Here is a 22,584-nt window from a genome sequence, read left to right on the forward strand (position 1 = left end):
GACTAGATCAGCAAAAATAGCTAAAAAGTAACAATTGGAAATGAGACCGTAAAAAAACATTATTGACATAAAAAGCACGTTGCAAAAATCAATTTTGCTACTAATTTTTTTATAACAGTTGTAACAATTAAGAAAGCATATACAGGGTTTTCCAAAAATACGCAGAAAATCTTCGGGGGCACACTCCTCGCGTCAAAACAAGAAAAAAGTTTCCATGACCATGTGTCTGCAAATGCGTTATTTTTGAGATACAGGACGTCGAAAGTAAAATGCACAAAATGTGATATTTATTTATTATTAATTACTAAAAAAAATTTAATTATTTCACAAATGTTCAAAGTGACCACCTCCCAACGTCGATATCCTGCGACAAAGAATTGTAGATAGTTGTCAGGAGATTAAGGACACTTCAAAAATTTTCGAACAAATTAGGCAATCTATAATTCGGAGATTTCACAGATGTATCGAGAGAACAGGTGGCCATTTTGAACATTTACTGTGTAATAATTTTTTCTACTAAATTTTTTCTACTAATTAATAATAAATATCATATCACATTTTGTGGATTTCACCTGCGACGCCCTGTATCTCAGAAATAGTACATCTACGGACACATGGTCATGGGAACTTTTTTCTTGTTTTGACACGAGGAGTGAGCTCCCGAGAATTTTCCACGTATTTTTGGAACACCCTGTATGTTTCTTTAGTAATTTTTCCCGTAGAATAGATTGGCACAATCAGATTTCCTCTACAAGCAATTTTTAATAATTTGTTTATAACATTTAGTTGCAAAATTAATTTTTGCAACATGCTTTTTACATCAATAATGTTTTTTTATGTTTCGGTACCATTTTCAATTATTTTTTGACTATCTTTACTAGTTTGGCTATGGGCAGGAACAGGTTTGATTAATTATATAGTTTATATAGTTTATTTTAGAAATATTTAAGACTAAATAATCAAGGAGTGAAAGTGTTCGCACGGTATTCAAATATAACTTTTTATTAACGATATCACAAGTGTACGATTACTTCAGTGTTAGCGTATTAAGTTATTGTTCTGAAATCTTAAGTTTGAATCCTGCCAATGCGTTTCAAAAATTGCAAAATAATGCGTAATTGTAATTAGTAAAATAGAATCTTATGCGAAATAGTAAATACAGATTAAGCTATAAGAATAATAAAATTTATTTAAAAACTAAAAAAAAATTCTTTTAACTAAAGTTTTAATCATATTATGGCCTATTTCTGATTATATAAGCAACATATTGCCGCAATTTTTGCAATATCAAAAACCTTTTATATATGTCACAAACATATACGAGTATAAGATTAATCACACTCTGATCGATTCTAATTAAATAAGTAGCATATTGCCATAATTTTTGCAGCATTAAATCTTTTTTATATGTTGATTATATTTATATTATATGAGGACGCATTTTAACGTATTTATGGAAAATTTTCAATCTTTAAATTTCGTCAATACGCGGACAATATACTAACATTTATCTATCTGGGTGAAATTAAAGAAGATAAGAGACTTTATCTTAAAAGGATTTTATTGTCTTTGGCTTCGTGTGACTTTGTAACGAACCATCGAACAGAGCACACGTGTTGATTGCGGCTGCTTAAGTGATGACTATTGAAAATACTTATGGCTGATAAAAGAATATTCTACGAGATCCAGACGGGAACACAAACACAATTGCCTGGAGATTGTTATAAGAAAGCGTAAAAATTTAGGAGGATTGAGGGATACCCACAGAGATCCGGATGAGAAGGTAAGCCTTCTTTATTTTGGCATTAATAATTATTGATATTTAAATGTATATAAAAATTAATGGTAATGCTATAGGATATAAGCCAAATTCTTGGGTATATCTCTCGGCATATATCTTTTGGTTTACATTCTCCGATTTAAGAATGTTAGGATAGATATATTATTATCCATGCATTTTTCAAAGGTTCTCAACTATAATTAATAGGAACATCTTTATAATATTCTTATCTACAGAGTAGATGTTAGATAGATACAGTTATATAGAATAATCATATGAATATTGATAGTATGAATTAAATTAATCAATTGATTGGTGGAAACAAAACATACTCGTATTATATGTATAAATTTGTAATTGTTAACGACATTTAATCTAAAATGTTTATAACCATAAATAAAAGTTATTGAATGATCGCATTTCCTAGTTACACGAAGATCATAAATAAATAAATAATTAATTAATTCAAAAATTTAATATTAAATAGAGAGATACATATACCAAATAACAATTCATGCGAGCTTATATTGTCCTTGATGTAATAGCTGGGAACATGCGTGCGAGCGCAATAAATTACATTCCAGATAACACACAATTTTTCTATGGATATCTATAAACGTTTTATGAACATTTATATGAATATCCATAATACATTCATAGATATCCATAGAATGTTCTGTGTTATCTGGGATTATGCAACAATGTAATGAGTATCACACCATGCTTATCGTGTTATCATTACGTTACTCGCACGACGTGATAGGGGCATGCGTGTATATTATTTAATATTTTTATTGTTTATAATAAATAACAATTACAAAAAATACTTTTTTTATAACTGTAATATAGAAAATAGCATTTTCAGCTATGTAATTTCAGATTTAAAAAAAAAATGCGTTGTTTAGTCATTTACTGCGTATGATAATTAGAACCCTAGTTATCTTATTTTACAATAACACAGAATTGAAATTCGTTAAAATTAAATAACTTATAATTTAGTAAAAAAATGTTATTTGCAATTGCGTCGATAACACGCCGCGACGCCGCTCGTAAACAATCGTGAAGTGTTGCTACGCAGTCTTTAATATTGATTACGCGTCTAAATCTATACCATAGAACTACTATAAGATCTATGCTCTATACATAGATGCTGACAAACTTTTGACAGTTCTGATAGTTCTTTGATAATTATCAAATAGTTCTAAAGATATCTTAATGCTTTCCAAAGAATCCTAATGATATAAACAATTTGTTTATTTTTTAAAAATTGTTATCTCTCAAAAAAGCCTAATTTCTTAGTACATGGATTAGATGTTGACAGATTTTCGACAGTTCTGATAGTTCTGTGATAATTATCAAGTAGTTCTAAAGATATCTTAATGCTTTCAAAAGAATTCTGATGATATAAACAATTTGTTTATTTTTAAAAAATATTTGTAGATTTAGAGTTAATAACATGAACACAAGAATCAATTACTATACTAATTAATAAGTTTTGTAAAAATTTACTTGCAATCATCAAAGATTATTAGCATGAAAATCTATAAAATTTCTATTTAATGATATTTCACTGTTCTCATATTTTTACATGTTATGTATATATTCATTGAGAGAAAAGGAGAGGAAGACAGGAAAAAGGGAAGGAGGGAGGAAAACGAAAAAGTCTGTATTATTCCGGTTAATATAGCATGCAAGTAAAAAGTTCGCCCCTGGTCTCGTGGGTTGATAGAACAAGACAAACTGAACAAAAGTCCTTCACCATTTTTCAAAATTCGCGATATATTACTGATAAAGAGAGTTCTCAAGATGCATATCACTGATTTTAATAAAATTTTATGGTATGTAGTATTCACTCACACCTTTATAGTAGTAAAGCCGTTCGTTGCAAAACTTAAGCATTCCCGAGAAAATGATGATTAAATATTTCCAATATCTACTAGGGTAAGTCAAAATTATCCGCACTTTTGCTAGAACACGTCTTTAAGTTTGTCACACTTCCGGGCAGGCAGGCTTTAAATTGGCACTACTGGGGTCCCATAATTAAAGCTGGACCTTGATCGCGTCAGATTGTTTACCGCTACAAGCGTGTAAATATGACCGCTCCGCTAAAATTTTGCACCAAAGAGGAAGAAGAGCTGTAATATGATTTTTTTGGTCGAAAGGAGTAAAAAGTGCTGAAATTTGGAGGCTTTTAACACAATATATCTGTTTTAAGAGTATCAACTTTTGACCTTGCTGAATCTTTTCGTCGGTGGTGGAAGTTGACGGGCGTCCTGCTCCCTTTTCGTATGTCACACTTGTGCGTCCACTTTTAAACTTATTGATCCATTCATATACACTTCTGCATTGTAAAGCACTGTCCCCGCATTGTATTGAAAGCCTCCGATAAATTTCAGCACTTTTCACTTTTTCCAACCAAAGAAATCGTATTACAGCTCTCTGTTTCTCTTTGATGCAAACTTATAGCGGAGCGACCATATTTACACGCTCGTAGCGGTAAACAAACTAACGCAATCAATGTCCAGCTTTGATTATGAGACCCTAGTGTTAACTTGAAGCCTGCGTGCCCGGAACGCAGTGTAACAAACTTAAAGACGTGTTCTAGCAAAAGTGCGAATAATTTTTAACTTACCCTTATATTAGTAGAGGAGAAGAGGGTATTATGGCTACTGTCGACAATATAGCTACCCTTATTATTTTAGGTGACGTATTCTAACAATCGCTTATGGAGTTATTCGTTTAATAACCCGCCGTTTTTTAATGCTAATATGCTAATACATAATAACTGACAATTGTTATAAGGCATTTTTACTTTTGAGCATTTTTTAAACTTTTCCAAGGTACACTTTTAACCTTTAATTACATATATTTCCTTATTATTCTTAAACTTGAGTGTATTATCACACAAAAGTACATACACTCGAGTGTTTTTTGTTTTTTAACTTTTTATTCGGCCGTATACATTTTGAGTTATACAAAGTTAAAACAATAACATGGAATTTTATTAATATGGTTTTTGAAGCGCAATTTTTATATCAAAATATTTCTTCGATAAATCGATTGTCATTCTAAAAAGCGATGTTTAGAAATATTAAAAACATTATTTTATGTTTGTTGTTTAATGTTAAACAGAGATAAAATGATATTTTATAAAACCTTATTTGTAGAGCTTATTACAAACTTCATTTTTTATTTAACACATTTTTTTGTAAAATAAATATTTTCTGAAATAATTAAAAAAAACTATTTTTTCTTTCTCTGATAATATTTTTTTAATAAAACGTGAGCATTACTAAAAACTTTTTGTATGTCACTCAGTACCTTCCTATTGATAACATATGTCAAGGTCAAGGTCGTCAGAGACTGCTCCTTTTTTGTAAAGTTTTACCCAAATTTTTTTTAATTATTTTTATGGATAGCTATATTACAATCACTTTTTTTCTTCCACCGATTATGCAGTGTACTAGATGTTTGTAAATCACGTCATAAATAATAAATATTTTATTACTTTGAGTCTAGAATCTGTCAAACTCTGACGAATGTAATCGTTCAAGGTTCAATAAAAAAAATATTAATTATAAACAAAGTTATTCAATAAAATGAAAATGGGAAAAAATTACTCTTTTTACCTCTATTGTTACAGAAGAACGATTGTTGATTAAGCGACGTAGAGTAGGGCGCTAGGACGTTGTCTAGTACGCTCGAAGTCCCAGGTTTGAACTCAGCGACTGACGTTTTTCTTAATCTTATATTTTTTTAATTGTTATATATAATTCTTAAACTCTTTTCAATTATTTAATATAAAATGTTATTTAAAAGTAGGAATACAAACATGCTCTTTATTATTAATTTAATTAAAATTTTTCATGTAAAATTATATTTGTAATATATTTTTTAAGTAGCTAATCGTAAGGATGCTATTAAAATACATTCTTTAGTTCACAATTAATTAAGCGCACCAATCTTCTGTGATATGTTAAAATATGCATGGTTTGCATCTCAAATAACAAATGAAAGAAGTCTTTTTGAAAACATAAACAAAGTTTGTTTTCCAAATTTTCTTAATGATTAAGAGTCTCTTAATCAAATAAAATGTAAGGACTGTGCATATGAAATGTCAATGATTTTATGTGCATGGTGCAATGAACCATTGTGTTTTAATTGTTTTTAGTATTGTCCAATAAATATTGCACTAAAAGCTGTAAACTAATTGTAAAACAGTTATTGTAAATTTTTATTGTAAATATATTTATTGTTTTTATTTTTTAAATCTTTAATTCTAGTGTATTAAATTTTAAGCAAGAAGTTTTGTAAACAAACGAGCGTCATAAGGTCTAGACCAAAAAAAGACAATAACAAAACCGTTTTATTTGGAGACCGTTATAGGTATAATGATTTATTGAATATTCATTTTGACGTTCTTAAAATAGTTATTGTAAATTTTTATTGCAAATATACTTTTTTGTGTTCATAAAAATTTTAATTTAATTAATACTAAAGAGCACTTTTATATTCATTGATTTTTTTAAATAACATTTTATATTAAATAATTAGGGGTTTAAAAATTATATATAACAAAAAAATATAAGATTTAAGAAAAAACAGTCAGCCGTTCGAACCTGCGACCCCGAGCGTACTAGTTGTTGTCCTAGCGCTCTATTCTACGTCGCTTGATCGACAATCGTTTTTCTCTAACGGTACTAATAGATACTGGAAACATTTAATCGTCATTTTTTCGAGAATGCCTAAGTTTCGCAAAAACGGCTTTAGTACTGTAAAGGTGTGAGTAAATACTACACACATAAAATTTTATTAAAATCGGTGATATACATCTCGAGAACTCTCCTTGTGAGATAAAAATTAGTAAAGTGAAAATCGGCAAATGAGCACGTACTTTCCCTACCCACCGCACGCAGGGATCACCTGTCGGTCGCCAAGCCGTGGCAGCTGGCGCGGTGAGGAAGGAGAAGCAGCAATAGCTGTCTTACTTGCCATGATTTTATTATATATTTACCTGTAGATGTGATAAGGCCTTTCCCTAGCCAGGCTTCCAATAATTTATAATGGAAACCTTTTGTAATATTCTTGCTGTCAAGAATAACCTGGTAAAAGTTTAAGAGAAAATATTAAATAATATATTTATTTTTGTTTAAATATGCATATATAAGCAACTTGTAAAAACTAATTAATTATAAAAGTACTACATGAAGAATCTGTTTTGTAACTGCTTTCATTTAACAAGCCGCGGTTACATGAATTATAGGTTTTTAACTCTTTAATTATTTAAGTAGATAAGGGTATCGATTGTCTAACTAAAATATGGTGAAAATGTGAAAAGTGAACAGTTTACGTGATTTTGTAATTTTCACCATGTGAAAATGTGAGCCATCTCACGTGAGTTTATTCGACAAGAAATGTCTTGCCGATATGTGAGATAGAAAAGAGAAAGGTAGCTGCTATATGCACATGAGAGAGACAAATATGCCAAACTCGCTACATAAAATATTATACGCATCGATTGAAAATAATGGTAGAAATCGTAATCGCTGTGTTATTTGACGAAAAAAATGAAGAGGAAGAACAGATATTAATGCCCGTTTTCTCCAATGTGGTTCAACTTAGAGTTCATGTGAACTTCGTTCAATTTTGAACGCAGTTTAATCTTTGGTCAACTCGTTTTGCTTTCCTTCAATTTTACCTTCGTTCTGATCAACTGAACGTACACTTCGTGCGTGTTAACTCAAATTAAATTTGTGTCAAGTAATGTGATTGGTGCACAGCTAATGATTGTGACGGAAAGAGAGAAAGGTTGGGCAAGGTTGGGTAACTGGCATTGAAACCGCGGCGGCATAGGTAACAAACTCCGGAAAAAATCTGGACAGCAATAAGTTTTGAGGTAATTAAGTAAAAAAGTTGAAAAATATTTAAATAATCTTTAATATTGTGAAATATTAAAGATAAAAATTAAAGATATTAAAAATAAATATTAAAGATATTTTAAATTTTATTTCGTCTAAATCCTCGAAATAATTCATACGTAATTTAAATCTTTTGGGTCTCCTATTTACATATCTTATTATATTTTCATCATCAAATGATGATAAAATATTATATGCCATAATGACTTCAAAACTAAGAATAAACATAGATGACAATATGCATAACTTCAAACAATCTCAAATGTTGGCGTTTTGCGTTGTCTTCTGCTTAAACGCCGATCAAACCAATTAACCGGCCAAAAATAGGCGTTCAAAGTGAACGCCGTTTAACTCATTTGAATCTTCAGTAAAAACTTAGTGGAACGCAAAATGTCGTTGATCGGAGTTTAAACTACCCAAGCAACACAGTTAGTTTAAGAATACGTTTAATAAACGTTGAAAATCAATTTTATACGTATAAACTGAAAAATAAACGTTTAAAATTTGAGACGTTTTTTATACTAATTTAATAAACGTTATAAAAACGTTTTTTTATAAGACAAATTTTAGACGTGTTATTTTTAAAATGTAATTATATAATTATAATGATTGAAACGTAAAAAGTATAATATAAATAAGATATTTCATTATATTTAAAGGTTAATAATCTAGGAGAGTTTACTATAAATTTTTTTATTTCGAACGAAGTATATATATATATATATATATATATATATATATATATATATATATATATATATATACGTGCGCATGCGTCATTCCTAGCGTTATTAGCGCCTAGTGGTACTAGAAATGTAGCATGCCTCGGTATAGCGTGATGTGGAGGGAATGCGCATAAGAAGTTTTACATATATGCGTATAGATTGGCCTAGAAGCGCGCACGGTTTTGCTTTCCGTCTAAATTTAATCTTTTTCTCGTGTCCTTTTATCAATTTTTACTGTGTCGTTTTCGTTACTCCGTATCCTACACGTGTTGATAAAATATTTGTTTGCAACTCGTGCGCAACAAGTATGTATATTTATTGTGGCAGAAAGAATAAAAGGTTCAACATCTTATTATATTCATATTATATTTATAGGCATTGATACTGTGCAATTAATACCTGTGCAATTTGGTACGTATTATTAAATTTAAGTACGGTGATAACTGTGACGGAATTAAGGTTACGTTGATATCATAAACATAACCAAGCTTTTGGCTTTGTGCTTTTATGTGAATATTTTCAAGATATAATATAAAATATACAAAAGGTTGTTACGTTATTTATATATTGTTTTAATAGTTTTATATAGAAAGTAAGACAAATTTTATTATGAATAACCTTTCAAAAAGACAAAAAAGTCGGCATTTTGCCAGACAAGCGAATGAAGAATTTAAGCAGCTAACATCTCTTTGTCGTAAAAGAAAAACTTATAATAGTGATTCTGATATCGAAACCGAATGGGATAACATTCCAGTATTGAAACCATCAATAGAATGCTCTACTAAACATGTACTGGCAGAAGATTATTTAAGCATATCCTCGAACACTCAAGCAGATAGTGATTTACATAGCATTGTAAATAATTTTGATTGGAAAGAAAATGTACCTCTAGAAACTGATTCATTAGAAACTGATTTTTCAGAAGTAAAATTACCAAAAATGAAAGTTCCTAATAAGATGATACAATCTTTGGCTGAATGGGCTCTATTACACAATATAACTCATTCAGCATTAGATAATTTATTACTTCGCTTTAACGAATTTGTCGATGATCTACCTTTAAAGAGCAAAACTATACTTCGTACACCCAGACAAGTGAATAGTTTGAGTTTAGATAATGGTTCATACACACATTTTGGTATCGCAAAGAGTCTTTTAAAAATTTTAAATGATTTAAATGAAAATGTAATTCAAATTTTAAAGATTGATGTAAATATTGATGGTGTTCCAATTTATAAAAGTAGTGGAATATGTCTGTGGCCTATTCTTGTAAGATGTATAGATATAAGAAATAAAAATCCTTTTGTAGTTGGTATTTTTACAGGCACTGGAAAACCAAAACCTTTGGATCTGTATTTACACGAATTTTTATGTGAGCTAAATGTTCTATCAACAAATGGTTTTTTTTATAATGGACAACAAATAAAAATTAAATTAAATGCCTTTATATGTGATGCGCCAGCTCGAGCTTATTTAAAATGTTGTACTTCTCATAATGGCAAGTATGGTTGTGAAAAGTGCTCCGTTGAAGGAGTTAGTATCTCACATCGAATGATATACAAAAATATTTTTGCTTTACGAAGAACTGATCAATCATTCTATAATCAAATTGATGAAGATCATCATAAAGGCATTTCTCCTTTAGTAAATTACAATATTGGTGCAGTAACTCAATTTCCTTTGGATGCTATGCATCTTTTGTGTCTAGGAGTAATGAAAACTTTATTGTTTCGCTGGGTTGTCAATGGAAAACCACCTTATAAACTTTCCTTTCATTCAATTCAGAACTTTACGAGAAAAATGTTGTTCTTAAGACCATTTATTCCGAATGATTTTGCAAGAAAAACAAGATCTTTAACAGAATTAAGCAGATGGAAGGCCACTGAATATAGGCTTTTTCTTTTATATGTTGGACCTGTAGTTTTAAAAGACATTTTAGATAATGCAATTTATAAGCATTTTATGCTTTTACATTGTGCAGTATTTATTTTATCTAGTGCTGAACTCGTTAGATATATAGATTATGCTGAAGAACTTTTAAAAAATTTTATCTTGCATGCTGAACATATTTATGGAAATCAAATTCTAGTTTATAATTTTCATAATCTCATTCATATTTGTGATGATATTAGAAAGTTTGGTTTGTTATGGGATTATTCTAGTTTTCCCTTTGAAAATTTTTTGGGCAAATTAAAAAAATTGATTCGAGATCCATCTAATCCTCATCAACAAATTTGTTTACGCATTAATGAGTTGAATATGCTTAAATTATCTATTAAAGAAGATAGTGTGCGGATGGTACATTCTCACATTAACGGTCCTATACCAAGAGAATATAGATATACAAAACAATTTCGTAAAATAATCACACCATCGTATACTTTATCAATATCAGACAATAACAGTCATATAGAACTAGATAACGGGACTATTGCTATAGTTAAAAATATTTTATTTGATGAAGTCCATACGAAGCATTATGTAGTTGTCAATGAATATAAAGAGATAAAAGACTTTTACAACTATCCATGTAATTCATCTATCCTTCATACTTTTAAAGTTTCTAATTTAAACCCAACACTTCATACTTATGATTTAAAAAACGTGAAAAGAAAATTAGTTGCTTTACCAGATAATCAATCTGAAATTGATACATATATTATATTTCCATTATTACATCTTGATAATAAATAAAGTTTTTAAAATTAGATTTTTTGGATTTATACATAATTACTTTTGTTTTATATCTGTAATCAAATTATTATCTAAAAATGTATAAAATTGTTTAGTTGAGCATTAAATATATGTTGAGCAATAATAAGTTGCGTATAAAATTTTCACTAGCGGTGTTTATTATGAATTCTTAATATTATTAATATAAAGAAAGTTTAAAATATTGGAATTAAGTGATCAACTTGCTTTAATTAAGTTTTATTTATTAAATTTTAAGAAAAATATCAAAAGTAATTATTTTTTACATTTAATTAATAAAACATTTAATGTGGATTTAATATAATCGTTTTTATATATATTTGTATGACTATAATAGTATTTCTTTTAGAAATATGTATTGTGTGGCTGAATTTATTAAAACTGCAGAGACGGAAGTTGTACCAACAAAATGGGTTAATAAACAAAGTACTAAGTGTTTTTGGCCTTATTACAAAGGCACCGACCGAATTAAAAAAGCTATTTTATCAAGCGAAATTCCTGATCCAGAGAAGTGGGACGAGTATGATACCAGAATATTACATAAATATAGTGAGTACATTTGTGTAACAAATTTTATTAATTATTTTATTAATTTAACTTATTTGAAATCATATAAAATCTTTTAACTTGGAAATATATTTATATGTAACAAATTAAAAGAATTAAATCTGAAAGGCAAACTTTATAATGCTAACGATAAATAGACAAAAGTAATAAATGACAATAATGTTTGGATAATGAAAGGATTTCTTGCTAATAAACACACTAATAAACACACTTTTTTTTATTTGACTCGAATGTAATTAAGAATAAACTGAAAAATTTCAAGAATAATACAATTTCATGATCGATATTGCCCATGTTCAGAAGATAGAGATCAGTAAGCGTTCAGTGATTCTTTTATATGATTGGTTGTTGCCTTTAAGTGAAAAATCATTAAATCTAATTATAAGTGTAGAAACAAATCATAATAAAAAGAATCACTGATTGTGAATATTCACTGATCTGTTTCGTTTGAACGTAAGCATTGCTATTTACTTCTATATTTATCGGTTTATATTGAATTCACAGATGCCTACAGATATCTCTGGCTCTAACTAAAAAAACAAAACCAGGATCTTATTTAAAATATAAAAATAGAAACACAATATATCACATGATAAACTTTGCTTAATTGCAGATACATATCAAGAAGCTCGCTCTCACTTATCAAAAGCTGTATATACATCTCATTTGGATTCGGAAGAAGATAATGAATGTAGACGTAAAAGAAAAAGAATATCGAAAACTTGGTCTTCGAGTGAAGAAAGTGTTATTTTAAAGAAACAAAAACAAAACAAAAATAAAAGTAAAATAAGGTCCCCACCTACAATAAGATTTGATAAATGTACTTTAGATAAGGAAAACTTTGTAAACTCTCTAGCAGAGTTACCACGTGAAAGTTCGAGTTCCTCTATTATAGCTACTACTTCTATGAATGACGATAATAATGATAACGGTAATAATGGATATAGAGATAAAAGAAGAATGTCGGAGATTTATTCTTCAAGTGAAGACAGCTTTGTTTCAAAGAACTCAAAGCAAAACAAAAATAGAAGTGAAATAAAATCTCCTAAAATTACCTCATTTGATAAATCTACTTCAAATAGGGAAGACTCAACTTTAAATTCTAACTTTCAAGAGGAATCATGTGGAAGAAACTTTATGGAAAATGAAAATTTCAGTTCATTTATTATGCCTACTACTAGTTCCATGAACAATAACAAAAATGCAGGTTAGTTTTTTTTATAAAATTAAAATATTTAATAAATAATTATATTTAACCATAATTATAAGTTTAGAATGCACTTTTGATCATTAGACGGTTTTTGTATAATAGTCTATTTTTTTATTTCAGATTATTTTAAATATACATATATATATATATAATCTTAAGATGTGTCATAAACCAACTATAGAACTGTATTAGCATTAAAATATCACTTAAGACAGTTTTAAATTAAATCTATAATTCTATCTATATAAATATATTAGCCATTAACTTTTAAACTAAAATATATAAACGAAAAAAGTATAAAAGTTAAAAGAATAGAAATAGCTCTAATTTCATGATTTAGAAATTTTTTTCAATATTACATTTGAAAAATTTGCAATGGAACACATGCTGAATGTGCATTAATACTTTATAAAAGTATTTGCAATTAAATGTAATTTATTGTAGATCATTTAACATAATTAACAATATTAGTGATAGAGGATGAGTAAAAATCCTTAAAAATTATTGATACAATCGATCTTAATCAATCTCGTATTAAATATTCAAAATTCAGAATTAATTATTTACAATTTATGATAGTTTTAATAACTTATTAGAGATAACGAAGAAATTATTGGTAAAAATATTATTTTCATTATAGCAATCCTAGTAAATTGCACTAAGTAGCAGTAATATATCATTAATTTTATAATTTCCTACTCAATAATGTAATTAACTGTTACGTACAAGGCATGTTACATTACAGTTATATTGTTGAGTGAGAAATTATAGCATTAATGTTACGTTATTATTACTTTGTGTTTACTGGGATATACTGACAAAAATTTGTCTATTTTTAATGTATTTTTTTAAATCATATATAGTCACAATTGTTCTTACAAGTAGAAATAAAACTTTTATTCTTTTTTTGATTACAGGTGAACCACTGCTATTGTTAATTTTGAAAAAACTTAGGAAACTCGATTATGTGCAAAACAATGTTATTATACCTGATATACAAGAAGTATTAAACTATATAAAACCTCAACGATTGGAAGTTCAAGAAACAAATGTCCCAATAACACTGCCAATTGACAATGACATACAGCTTAATGAATTTGAGCAATATATTTCGACTACTGAAAATTATAGAATCATGGTAAGTGTTTCACTTTTTTAATCTAATTTGAATTCAGTGGATACTTCATTAATTTAATATTGTGTACATTTTTAGATATTGAAATTTAGTCATATTGGAGGTCATGGTACTGCAGGGATCACTAGAAAAATAATGAAAAACCTTATAACGTCTAAGTTTGCGATGAATTTTAATTGGGGAGGAAAAGCTCCAAAGAGGCCTTTTAAAGAACTTAAATCAATGCATTTGCTTCTTGGTATGTCTTAAATTTATAATATAGATAAATAACTTTGTTTCATAATTTTATCTTATTTTTTTAATATTCTTAATTTAACGGTTTTTCTTTATAGATTCTGTGCGTAAAGTAATTCCTTCGGCGTCAACGGAAGAAATTGAATCAGCCATTAAAGATTGGCTGAAACAAGCCAAGACAAGAGTTATGTCTTATCATTTCTAATCGTTTCTCCCAAAGACATATATTACACATATATATTTTTATTTTATTATTAGTAAAAGACATATATTACACATATATATTTTTATTTTGTTATTAGTTAAAGACATATATTACACATTTAATTTTTATTTTATATACTAGTCTTTACTTTAAAAATATGTTTTATATTGTGATTATCATTTATGCGAATACATAACTTTGTGTAAAAACTTGTGTATAATTTCTGTTTCTGTAAAATTTAATATTTACTTTTCGATTATATTTGATTATATTCGATTTTTTATTATAACATATAATTAAGTAAACAATTATTTTAAATAAAATAAAATTTCATTAAAAAATTAATATTTTTTTAAATATTACGGTTGGACACCGCACGATTGGACACCACTACTCATAGCGGCCGATGCCTAGAGTTTCTCTACTGGTTAAGCGCTGTGAGTGGTGGTGTCCAATCGTGCTGTGTCCAAAACGGTGTCACCCTTTTTAAACAACGTTTATTTTACAACGTTTATTTTAACGTTTTTTAAACGTTTTTTTTACTAGTGTAAAATACCGTTTTTATACGAGACATTTCGACCGGTTAATAAACGTTTTTTTATACATCAAAAAAACGTTTCGGCTAAACGTTTATTAAACATTTATTAAACGTAACTGTGTTGCTTGGGTGGGTTCAAAACCACGTTGGAGGAAACGGGCATAAGAGTTACAAGAAGAAGGTTGAGGGATCAATCTAATCCGTTTGCATTACTAGGAACTTAATTTCGTTTGTTATATAAATGAAGTTATATAATATTGTAAAGCCTTTTTTGGTAATTGTATAACTGTTTTATTGTTGAGCGCACGTATTGTACAATTCGCAGGATGTTCAGCTTCTTGTGTTCTCCTTAAGCGCGAGCGAATTAACTGTGCTCTTCCGCCAGAGCGCGCATTTGTCTAACTCTAGCTAAAGTCACTAGATTAATAAAGTACCGCAATTCATAAGACTCAATGTATAAGGATTTGGAGCCAAAATGGCGTCGGAAAGTGTAAAGAGTGCACACTTTCATAATGTATGTATCTACACATTAAGTGCAATTATTTACCGTGAGACACCGTGAGATGCGTTAGATCTGTTGTGTTATTGTTGTACTCTGAGAAATTAAACGTTTAAAAGCATGCCTAATTTCGAATAAATTAAAACCTTTAGACTCTATTAAAGTGTTTTTAAATAATTGTCGTACAGACTTTGTGCCATCATGCCACAATATTGTTGTTAAACTTATCAAAACATTTATTATAGGACGCATCCATTTTACCTTCAAAAAAATATATTAATATTAACACATATAGAATACGCATATATAATATTAACGCATATTGAACACATATAGTAGTAAAAGATTTGCAATAAAGTCATATGTGAATAAGAACCATTGTAAACAAAATTAATTTATATAGTTTATGATTTTCTTTCTTATTTAAATACATTTATACACATATGCACGTTTTAAATGTGCCGCATGTTGAAGCCAAAATGGCGGAATGATTGCGGTACTTTATAAATCTAGTGACTTTAACTCAAGCGACCAATCGGGCGGTTCGGTAGTCGCTGGTACGCGTTACGTGGTTACGCAGCGCCATTAGCGGGATGGCGGGAAATACGCTCGGCCGGTACGTGCTAGCTACTTTCTTACAATATTAATGGAAAAGGTTATGTCATAACTGTACCCCGTTAAAAAATGAATAAATTGCAGATAATCTAGAGAATGGATTTCTGTTCAAGCCTGAGTACTATATTTTATTATTTCTAACTCACTGAGTTACAGTACCACGTGAAAAAATAGTACAGTCTCGGACAAAATTATATTCCCCATATTAGTAAACTAGTGATGTCGTACTTTCACTTCATAGTTACTCAATCGGGTGAATATTTTCACGTGAGATGAAAATGTGAGTAGTGAACCATCTCACCAAAGTTAGACAATCGATGCCCAGATTTCTATCAGTGTTAAAATGAATGGATTTTAATATTTACCTTCACATATTCTGGATGAAAAATATTTATATAAGCTTGGCCAATTAGCCAATGCTTATATATTCCTTGGTGTTTGGCTTCTTCAAACTGTTTCATCAAAATTTTCGTCATTTCTAGAAATTAAATATATTAATTTTTATATTATTTTAATTAGAGAAAAAAGTAGTATTATGGCTACTACCCGATGAGAACTGGTACGTGGAATCCACGATCTTTTCACGTGGATCATCCAAGTGGAATCTACATAACCAATCGAGTGGATGGTCCACTCAAAAACAGTACTAGAATCCACGTTGAACTCTAATCGATGTTTTGAATTCTTCTATAAATTTTTTTGAAATATCCGTGTAAATATTATATTAAGACACCACATAATTCCTATAAACAAAATAATATTTTTGTAACATTTACAAAAATATTTTTCACAAAAAAAATTGGGAATTCTCTGGCGGAAATTCCCAAGCGGTCACCCCTCCAAGTTGTGACCGCGCTCAACGCTGCTTGACTTCCAAGATCGCTGCAAACTGGATCCCTCATGATGACTAGTGAACATTTTATGACGATATGTATACATAACTGATAGATTAAGTAAATATATTTTAATAAAAAGATGAACCATGTATAATTAAACCATATTATTTATATAAATATATATATATAATTATAGTTTTTTTACTGATTTTCACAAATGCGAAATAACATCTGGAATAACTTTTTTGTTATTTGTTTAAATAAGAATGCAACCAGAAAATATATGTTAATATAATACAATAATTAAATTTAATATAAAAAAATTATTATTAAGAAAACGGTTAAAAAATTTTTAAAAAAGTATTGTCTGCTCATTGAAATGTAGATCGAGGTTTTTTCATTCATAGATTTATTTTGTCTATCAATAATATTTATGTTTCTCAACAGTACTGTGTTCAAGAAAGAAATCTTGAACTTCAAAACCAAAATTAAGAAATTACTCACGTGAATTTTATGTTCATATCTCTTATTTTTATCTCCTTTAAATTGAACCAATAATTCTACGTGAATTATACAGGATAAGTCGATGTGAATTTATTCTCATGAAATCCACATTGCTGTCACCTATTTTAATCTCCGTCAAATTTCATTAATAATTTTATGTGGATGAAATGTATTAAAATCTATGTGGAAGTGTTCACGTGGAATACATGTGGATATCAATTCGATGAAGTCATATCCATGAATTTTACATAATACACGTGGATAGAACGTGGAATCCACGTACCTGTTCTCATCGGATATAAGCGTTACAGCTGTCCCTATTATCTTCGTTATTAGTTGACAAATTTTAACGATTGCATATGGAATTATATGTTTAGTAACCCAATATTTCTACTGTTTAGCATTTTGTTTTGTTAACTTTTTTAACATTTAATTACATATACTTTTTCATTACGTTATTATACATGTATGCATACACAATTGCTTTTTTTTTTGTTATCTAACTTATTAATAGACTATATACATTTCAAGTTATGAAAAATTATTTAATAATATTTTATTAAAATATTTGTTTAAGCAAGATTTTCATATCAAAATATTTCTTCGATTATCATTCTATAAGGTAACGTTCAAAAATACTAAATATATTTTATTTTTATTGTTTATATTAAATACATATTAAAATGATATATCTAATAAACCCAATGTTTCTAAACTCAAAAAATTCTAAATTAATGAAATTCTATAAACAATAAAAATTTAAAAATATATAATTTTGTAATAAAATACTGTGCGTTCATTAAACAAAACTATTTTTTAAATTTATTTTTGGAATGGCCATATTACCAATCTATTCTGTTTTTCACTCATTATGCCATGTTGTTACATTTTTATAAATTAGGTCTTAAGTAATAAATTTCATAACTTTGAGTCTAGAAGTTATTAAATAACAGTTTATCGAAAACAATTTTTATTTTGAGCCGTGTACAAACATACGAATGACACTTGTACAAAAGAATAATATAGTATTAAAAAGAATAATAATAAATTTTAAGTATCAAGTACTTTACCATAGTTTGACCGATTTAAAAGCTCAAACATCGCTCCGAACGGATATCTTCCAACTTGCGGAATATTTTTAAGTTTTTCATGGATCTGGTAGTGTCTATGCACTACCGACACAATTAGCAAAAATGCCACAAAGTAAAGTGTACATAATCCCAACGAGACGAAATCCATTTTCGTAATCTGTAAACACATAAAATAATTAGGTGAAATTCTGAAAAGTTAAACCCTCTGATTTTGCTGTGGATTGATATACTACTGCATTTTGGTGCACTATGAATACAAATAACATAAATAATATAATTTTTTAAAAATTATAACTTTTATATAACACAATTTTTATTAAATTTATTAAAATAATATAAAAAAACAATAAGTTTTTAGATTTTCTTAGTTTTGATTTTCAAAATGATCTCATCGGCGAATTTCATATTTATAATTAGCACATCAAAATAGAATAGTATTTCAATCAATAGCAAATTCAGTTCATCGTTTTGGAATTTTATCCAACTGATTTAAATTATTAAATAAATTAAATATAATACATTAAATTAGATTTTAAAAATGGAACGGTAATAGATATTATACCATAAAAATTGCACTCTTTTGCCGTTATTACATCTCCAGCATTGATTAAAAATAAAATAATACATGTAAGTATCACAAAGATACTTTCTATTATGATAAATTGATAGCGCGTGTCTACGTATATCTATATTTATATTCAGGGACAGCAAGTCGTTACTTCTTTGTTACTTTATTGTTACCTTTATCTTTTTATTATAATGATTAGATAATGACGTTAAAATTTTTTATTAGAGAAGAAGGTATTATGGCTACTGTCGACAATATGGCTACATCTATTATCTCCGTTATTAGGTGACGCATTCTTTGCGGAGTTATTCATTTAGTAGCCCACCGTTTTTTAGTGATGCTAATATGTCAGTACATTAATTATTACTGACAATTGTTATAAGGCATTTTTATACAAAGAAAGCACGTTTTTGCAACATTGCGGGACAGTTGGTAACATGGCCGTAAATGGGCAATCTTTGGAGTGGGGGATATTGCCATCCGTGGACGACAAAATGGGCAAAATCAATATTCTCGTACAATTCTGCATGCGCACTTTTGTCACGTGACACCACACGTTTTGTGACGCATGCGCTGAGCGTAGGGTCAAAATGCATGAGCGAAGATAGTACACTGATCTCTCATAATCTATAACTGGGACAGGCAGTAACAGGAAAATGCCACACGCTAGTTTTCCCTCGAATGCCGCAAAAAATGTACTTCCTTTGCATAAAATACCGTATGCAACATGGGGCTGAGGGCGTTTTCGACTTCGGATGCTGTTTTCAGCCGAAAACGGCAAAGATTGGTTGCATAATATATTATTACTTTTGAGCACTTCTAAACTTTTTCAAGGTACACATTTAACCTTTAATTACACGTACACGCACCGGCAGAAATGGTGTCCCTCCGCGCTGACGCGCGGCTGCCGCACACACGCATAGCCGCGTACGTACATGTTTTGTGGCAGCGTACATGTAGTGTGGGTCCAGCCAGTTAAGGCCACTCTTGCCTTAACAGGCCGGACACACGGCACACTTGCCTTAACTGGCCGGACACACGCCACACTTGCCTTAACTGGCCGAACCCACACGCCACTCTTGCCTTAACTGGCTGGACCCACACTACAGTACACTGTAGCTTTCAAGCCTCACAACTCGGAAAGTACTCAACGAAAATAAACTTTCTTGTAGTGTTTTGGAAAGGCCTCGAGATAAGCTACAAGAATATGTAATAAAAAGTTAGGTGTTCTATTTAAAAAAGTTAATGTAATTTCGATCTGACCTTGGCGACGCCATCCAAGGTCAAACTGATAAGATCATTAAATAGATCTTTTTAAACCCTACAACTTTTGTCTGAAACATTTTCTTGTAAAATGCAAGGGAACGGAAATATTGGGGGGGTCCGATACTTTTTGACTACCCTGTATATGAACAAGTATAGAAATTCAAACTAGTGTAGGTATAATACATATAAGCCGATGTCGTGTAAGAGACCGTCAATTATTTTTAATTCCGAAACTAGACATAAAAATGTTCTAAAAATTGAGATTTTTCATTAAGGATACAAGTACAACAATATATAAAAAATTCAAGCAAATCAACCAAACACGTTTTTTTTCATACAAATCGTGCGGGGTCCTTTAACAATAAATTAAAACTAAAGTTTTGTGAAGCCCGGTTTCTTTCTATATTTTGTTAGTTCTGTCATGGTTAGAATCCTCCTCCATTGGAATTGTAGAGACATTAAAAGTAAATACAGTGATTTTTTTTATCTATTGTTAAATTATAACATTGCATGCCTCTAAGAAACTCATTATAATGATAGGTTTTCCTTTAACAACTTCACTACATTCAGACATGAAAAACATGAATTACACTAAAGCGAAGGGGTTATTATTGTTCGTAATAATTTTTTGGATCCTATTTTACACGACTTGGAGCCTTTTTAGGAGCATAATTGAATTAGAAATTGTTGGTACATCAATCTTTTGTAAAAGCTTTTTAAATAATAGAATTTCTATTGTTTCTTTATATAAATCTCTAGGCAAATTTATATCTAGAAAGGATTGAAATGACTTGTTAAACTTTTTGGAAAATAACGATATTCCTGAGGAGACCGTTATCGGTGGGAATTTTATACTTTATTTTATAATTTCAACTCTCATATTAAATTACTGGATCCTATTATCATGGATATATTTCATTGAAGAATTGCTTTGATTAAAATAATTATCTGTCGTTAAGATTCACATGGTGTCCGGCCCACAAAGATATAACGGGCAATGAGATAGACGACGCGGTGGCAAAAGAGAGGTCCAGAGATGGAACTCCCATTATTAATAAGATCGCCTTTAGGGAGGGCATAGGACGTGTGCTTAATGATTATCTAGCGATGGATGGTTACTGCTTTGACTCTATGGAGAAGGGAATGAGTGAATATTATTCCAGTCATTTTAAAGATTTGGATCTTAGAAGTTTTAAAAAATCTAAACTAAACAGAGGTTTACTCGGAATCGTTGTCAGAATAATTATAATTATAATTACGGTTTTGGCCTTTACTAAAAATATCAAACATAGGTTGAGATTGGTGAAATCCCGGACAAGTATAGTTTCCAAGATAATGATAAAAGAATTAATGAAACTGGGTCTCCAACAACCTCTATCAGTGGAATACTTGTTTAATAACCTAGATTTTAAAGTCATGAATATTATTAAAATATTCACAAATACATAAGGTAAAGTCGGTATATACGCCGTAGCTATCAAAAATGTAATTTATTAAGTATTATTTACTATGTTTAAAAAAAATAAATTATGCAATAAAAACTTCATACTATTTACTATTATAAAAAAAATTGTAAATATTTCTTTTCTTATACTTGAAAAAAAACTTATAGAAACCCTTGCATTTTTGTCATATAAAAAAGTGGCGGGATTTACGACTACTCATGTGTAAGATACACGGCACATCAATTATTTACAAATAATATTTACAAATATAATATAAAATAACATAATGACTTACAAAATGTGTTTACAAAGTTTATTAGGGAATAAAAACAGTAAATATGTTTACAGAGTAATAATAATGCAATATTGAAGAAATTAATATGCATAGACATCAACAAAGTACAGATATGTACGCATTCTGTTCGTAATTAAATGGAACATACAAGATATCAAACTAAATAAAGAATACAAGAACTATGCACTTGTATCTTGCTTGTATTTCATCCTTTACTATCGCTCTACATTTACGTATCATGAAATAATCATTATGCTTTTTATATTTTCTACAGTAATCATTTTACGTAGATGGTAATACACTGTCGCGCTACTTCTACATGAAAAAATTAATTCAATTCACGATATTTTCATTAATATTAATAATAAAGAACTGTAATTACAATGCAATACTAATACAGCATAAAGGCACATAACAAAGTGGTTGTAAACAAACTATCTT

General features: G+C 29.1%; 2 protein-coding genes across 7 annotated transcripts in view; one reads left to right on the plus strand and one right to left on the minus strand.

Moving 5' to 3' along the window:
* LOC105200667 (cytochrome P450 4C1-like) overlaps positions 1 to 18,820 on the minus strand; it is a 46,449-nt gene extending 27,629 nt beyond the window's left edge. The window contains exons 1-3 of the mRNA XM_039451730.1: positions 18,549 to 18,820; positions 16,504 to 16,616; positions 6,795 to 6,882 (exon numbers count right to left, since the gene is read on the minus strand). Coding sequence (XP_039307664.1) covers positions 6,795 to 6,882; positions 16,504 to 16,616; positions 18,549 to 18,738 — 391 coding nt within the window. The 5' untranslated portion in view covers positions 18,739 to 18,820. The remainder of the gene's footprint in view (positions 1 to 6,794; positions 6,883 to 16,503; positions 16,617 to 18,548) is intronic.
* LOC113004194 (rRNA methyltransferase 2, mitochondrial) lies at positions 1,585 to 14,827 on the plus strand. 6 transcript variants are annotated; one of them, XM_039451735.1, is made up of 8 exons: positions 1,587 to 1,783; positions 8,799 to 8,834; positions 9,748 to 9,921; positions 11,485 to 11,684; positions 12,316 to 12,909; positions 13,830 to 14,050; positions 14,126 to 14,285; positions 14,380 to 14,577. In XM_039451735.1, the coding sequence occupies exons 4-8, from the start codon at positions 11,489 to 11,491 to the stop codon at positions 14,484 to 14,486; spliced, it is 1,278 nt and encodes a 425-aa protein (XP_039307669.1). In that variant the 5' UTR covers positions 1,587 to 1,783; positions 8,799 to 8,834; positions 9,748 to 9,921; positions 11,485 to 11,488; the 3' UTR covers positions 14,487 to 14,577. The 6 variants fall into 6 exon arrangements, with proteins under 6 accessions (XP_039307668.1, XP_039307665.1, XP_039307669.1 ...); XM_039451733.1 differs by lacking the exon at positions 1,587 to 1,783 and adding an exon at positions 8,483 to 8,728; XM_039451734.1 differs by lacking the exon at positions 9,748 to 9,921 and having other exon boundaries at positions 1,585 to 1,783.
* Positions 18,821 to 22,584: the final 3,764 nt, after the last annotated feature.

Source organism: Solenopsis invicta, chromosome 7, assembly GCF_016802725.1.
Source record: "Solenopsis invicta isolate M01_SB chromosome 7, UNIL_Sinv_3.0, whole genome shotgun sequence".
NCBI lineage: Eukaryota > Metazoa > Arthropoda > Insecta > Hymenoptera > Formicidae > Solenopsis > Solenopsis invicta.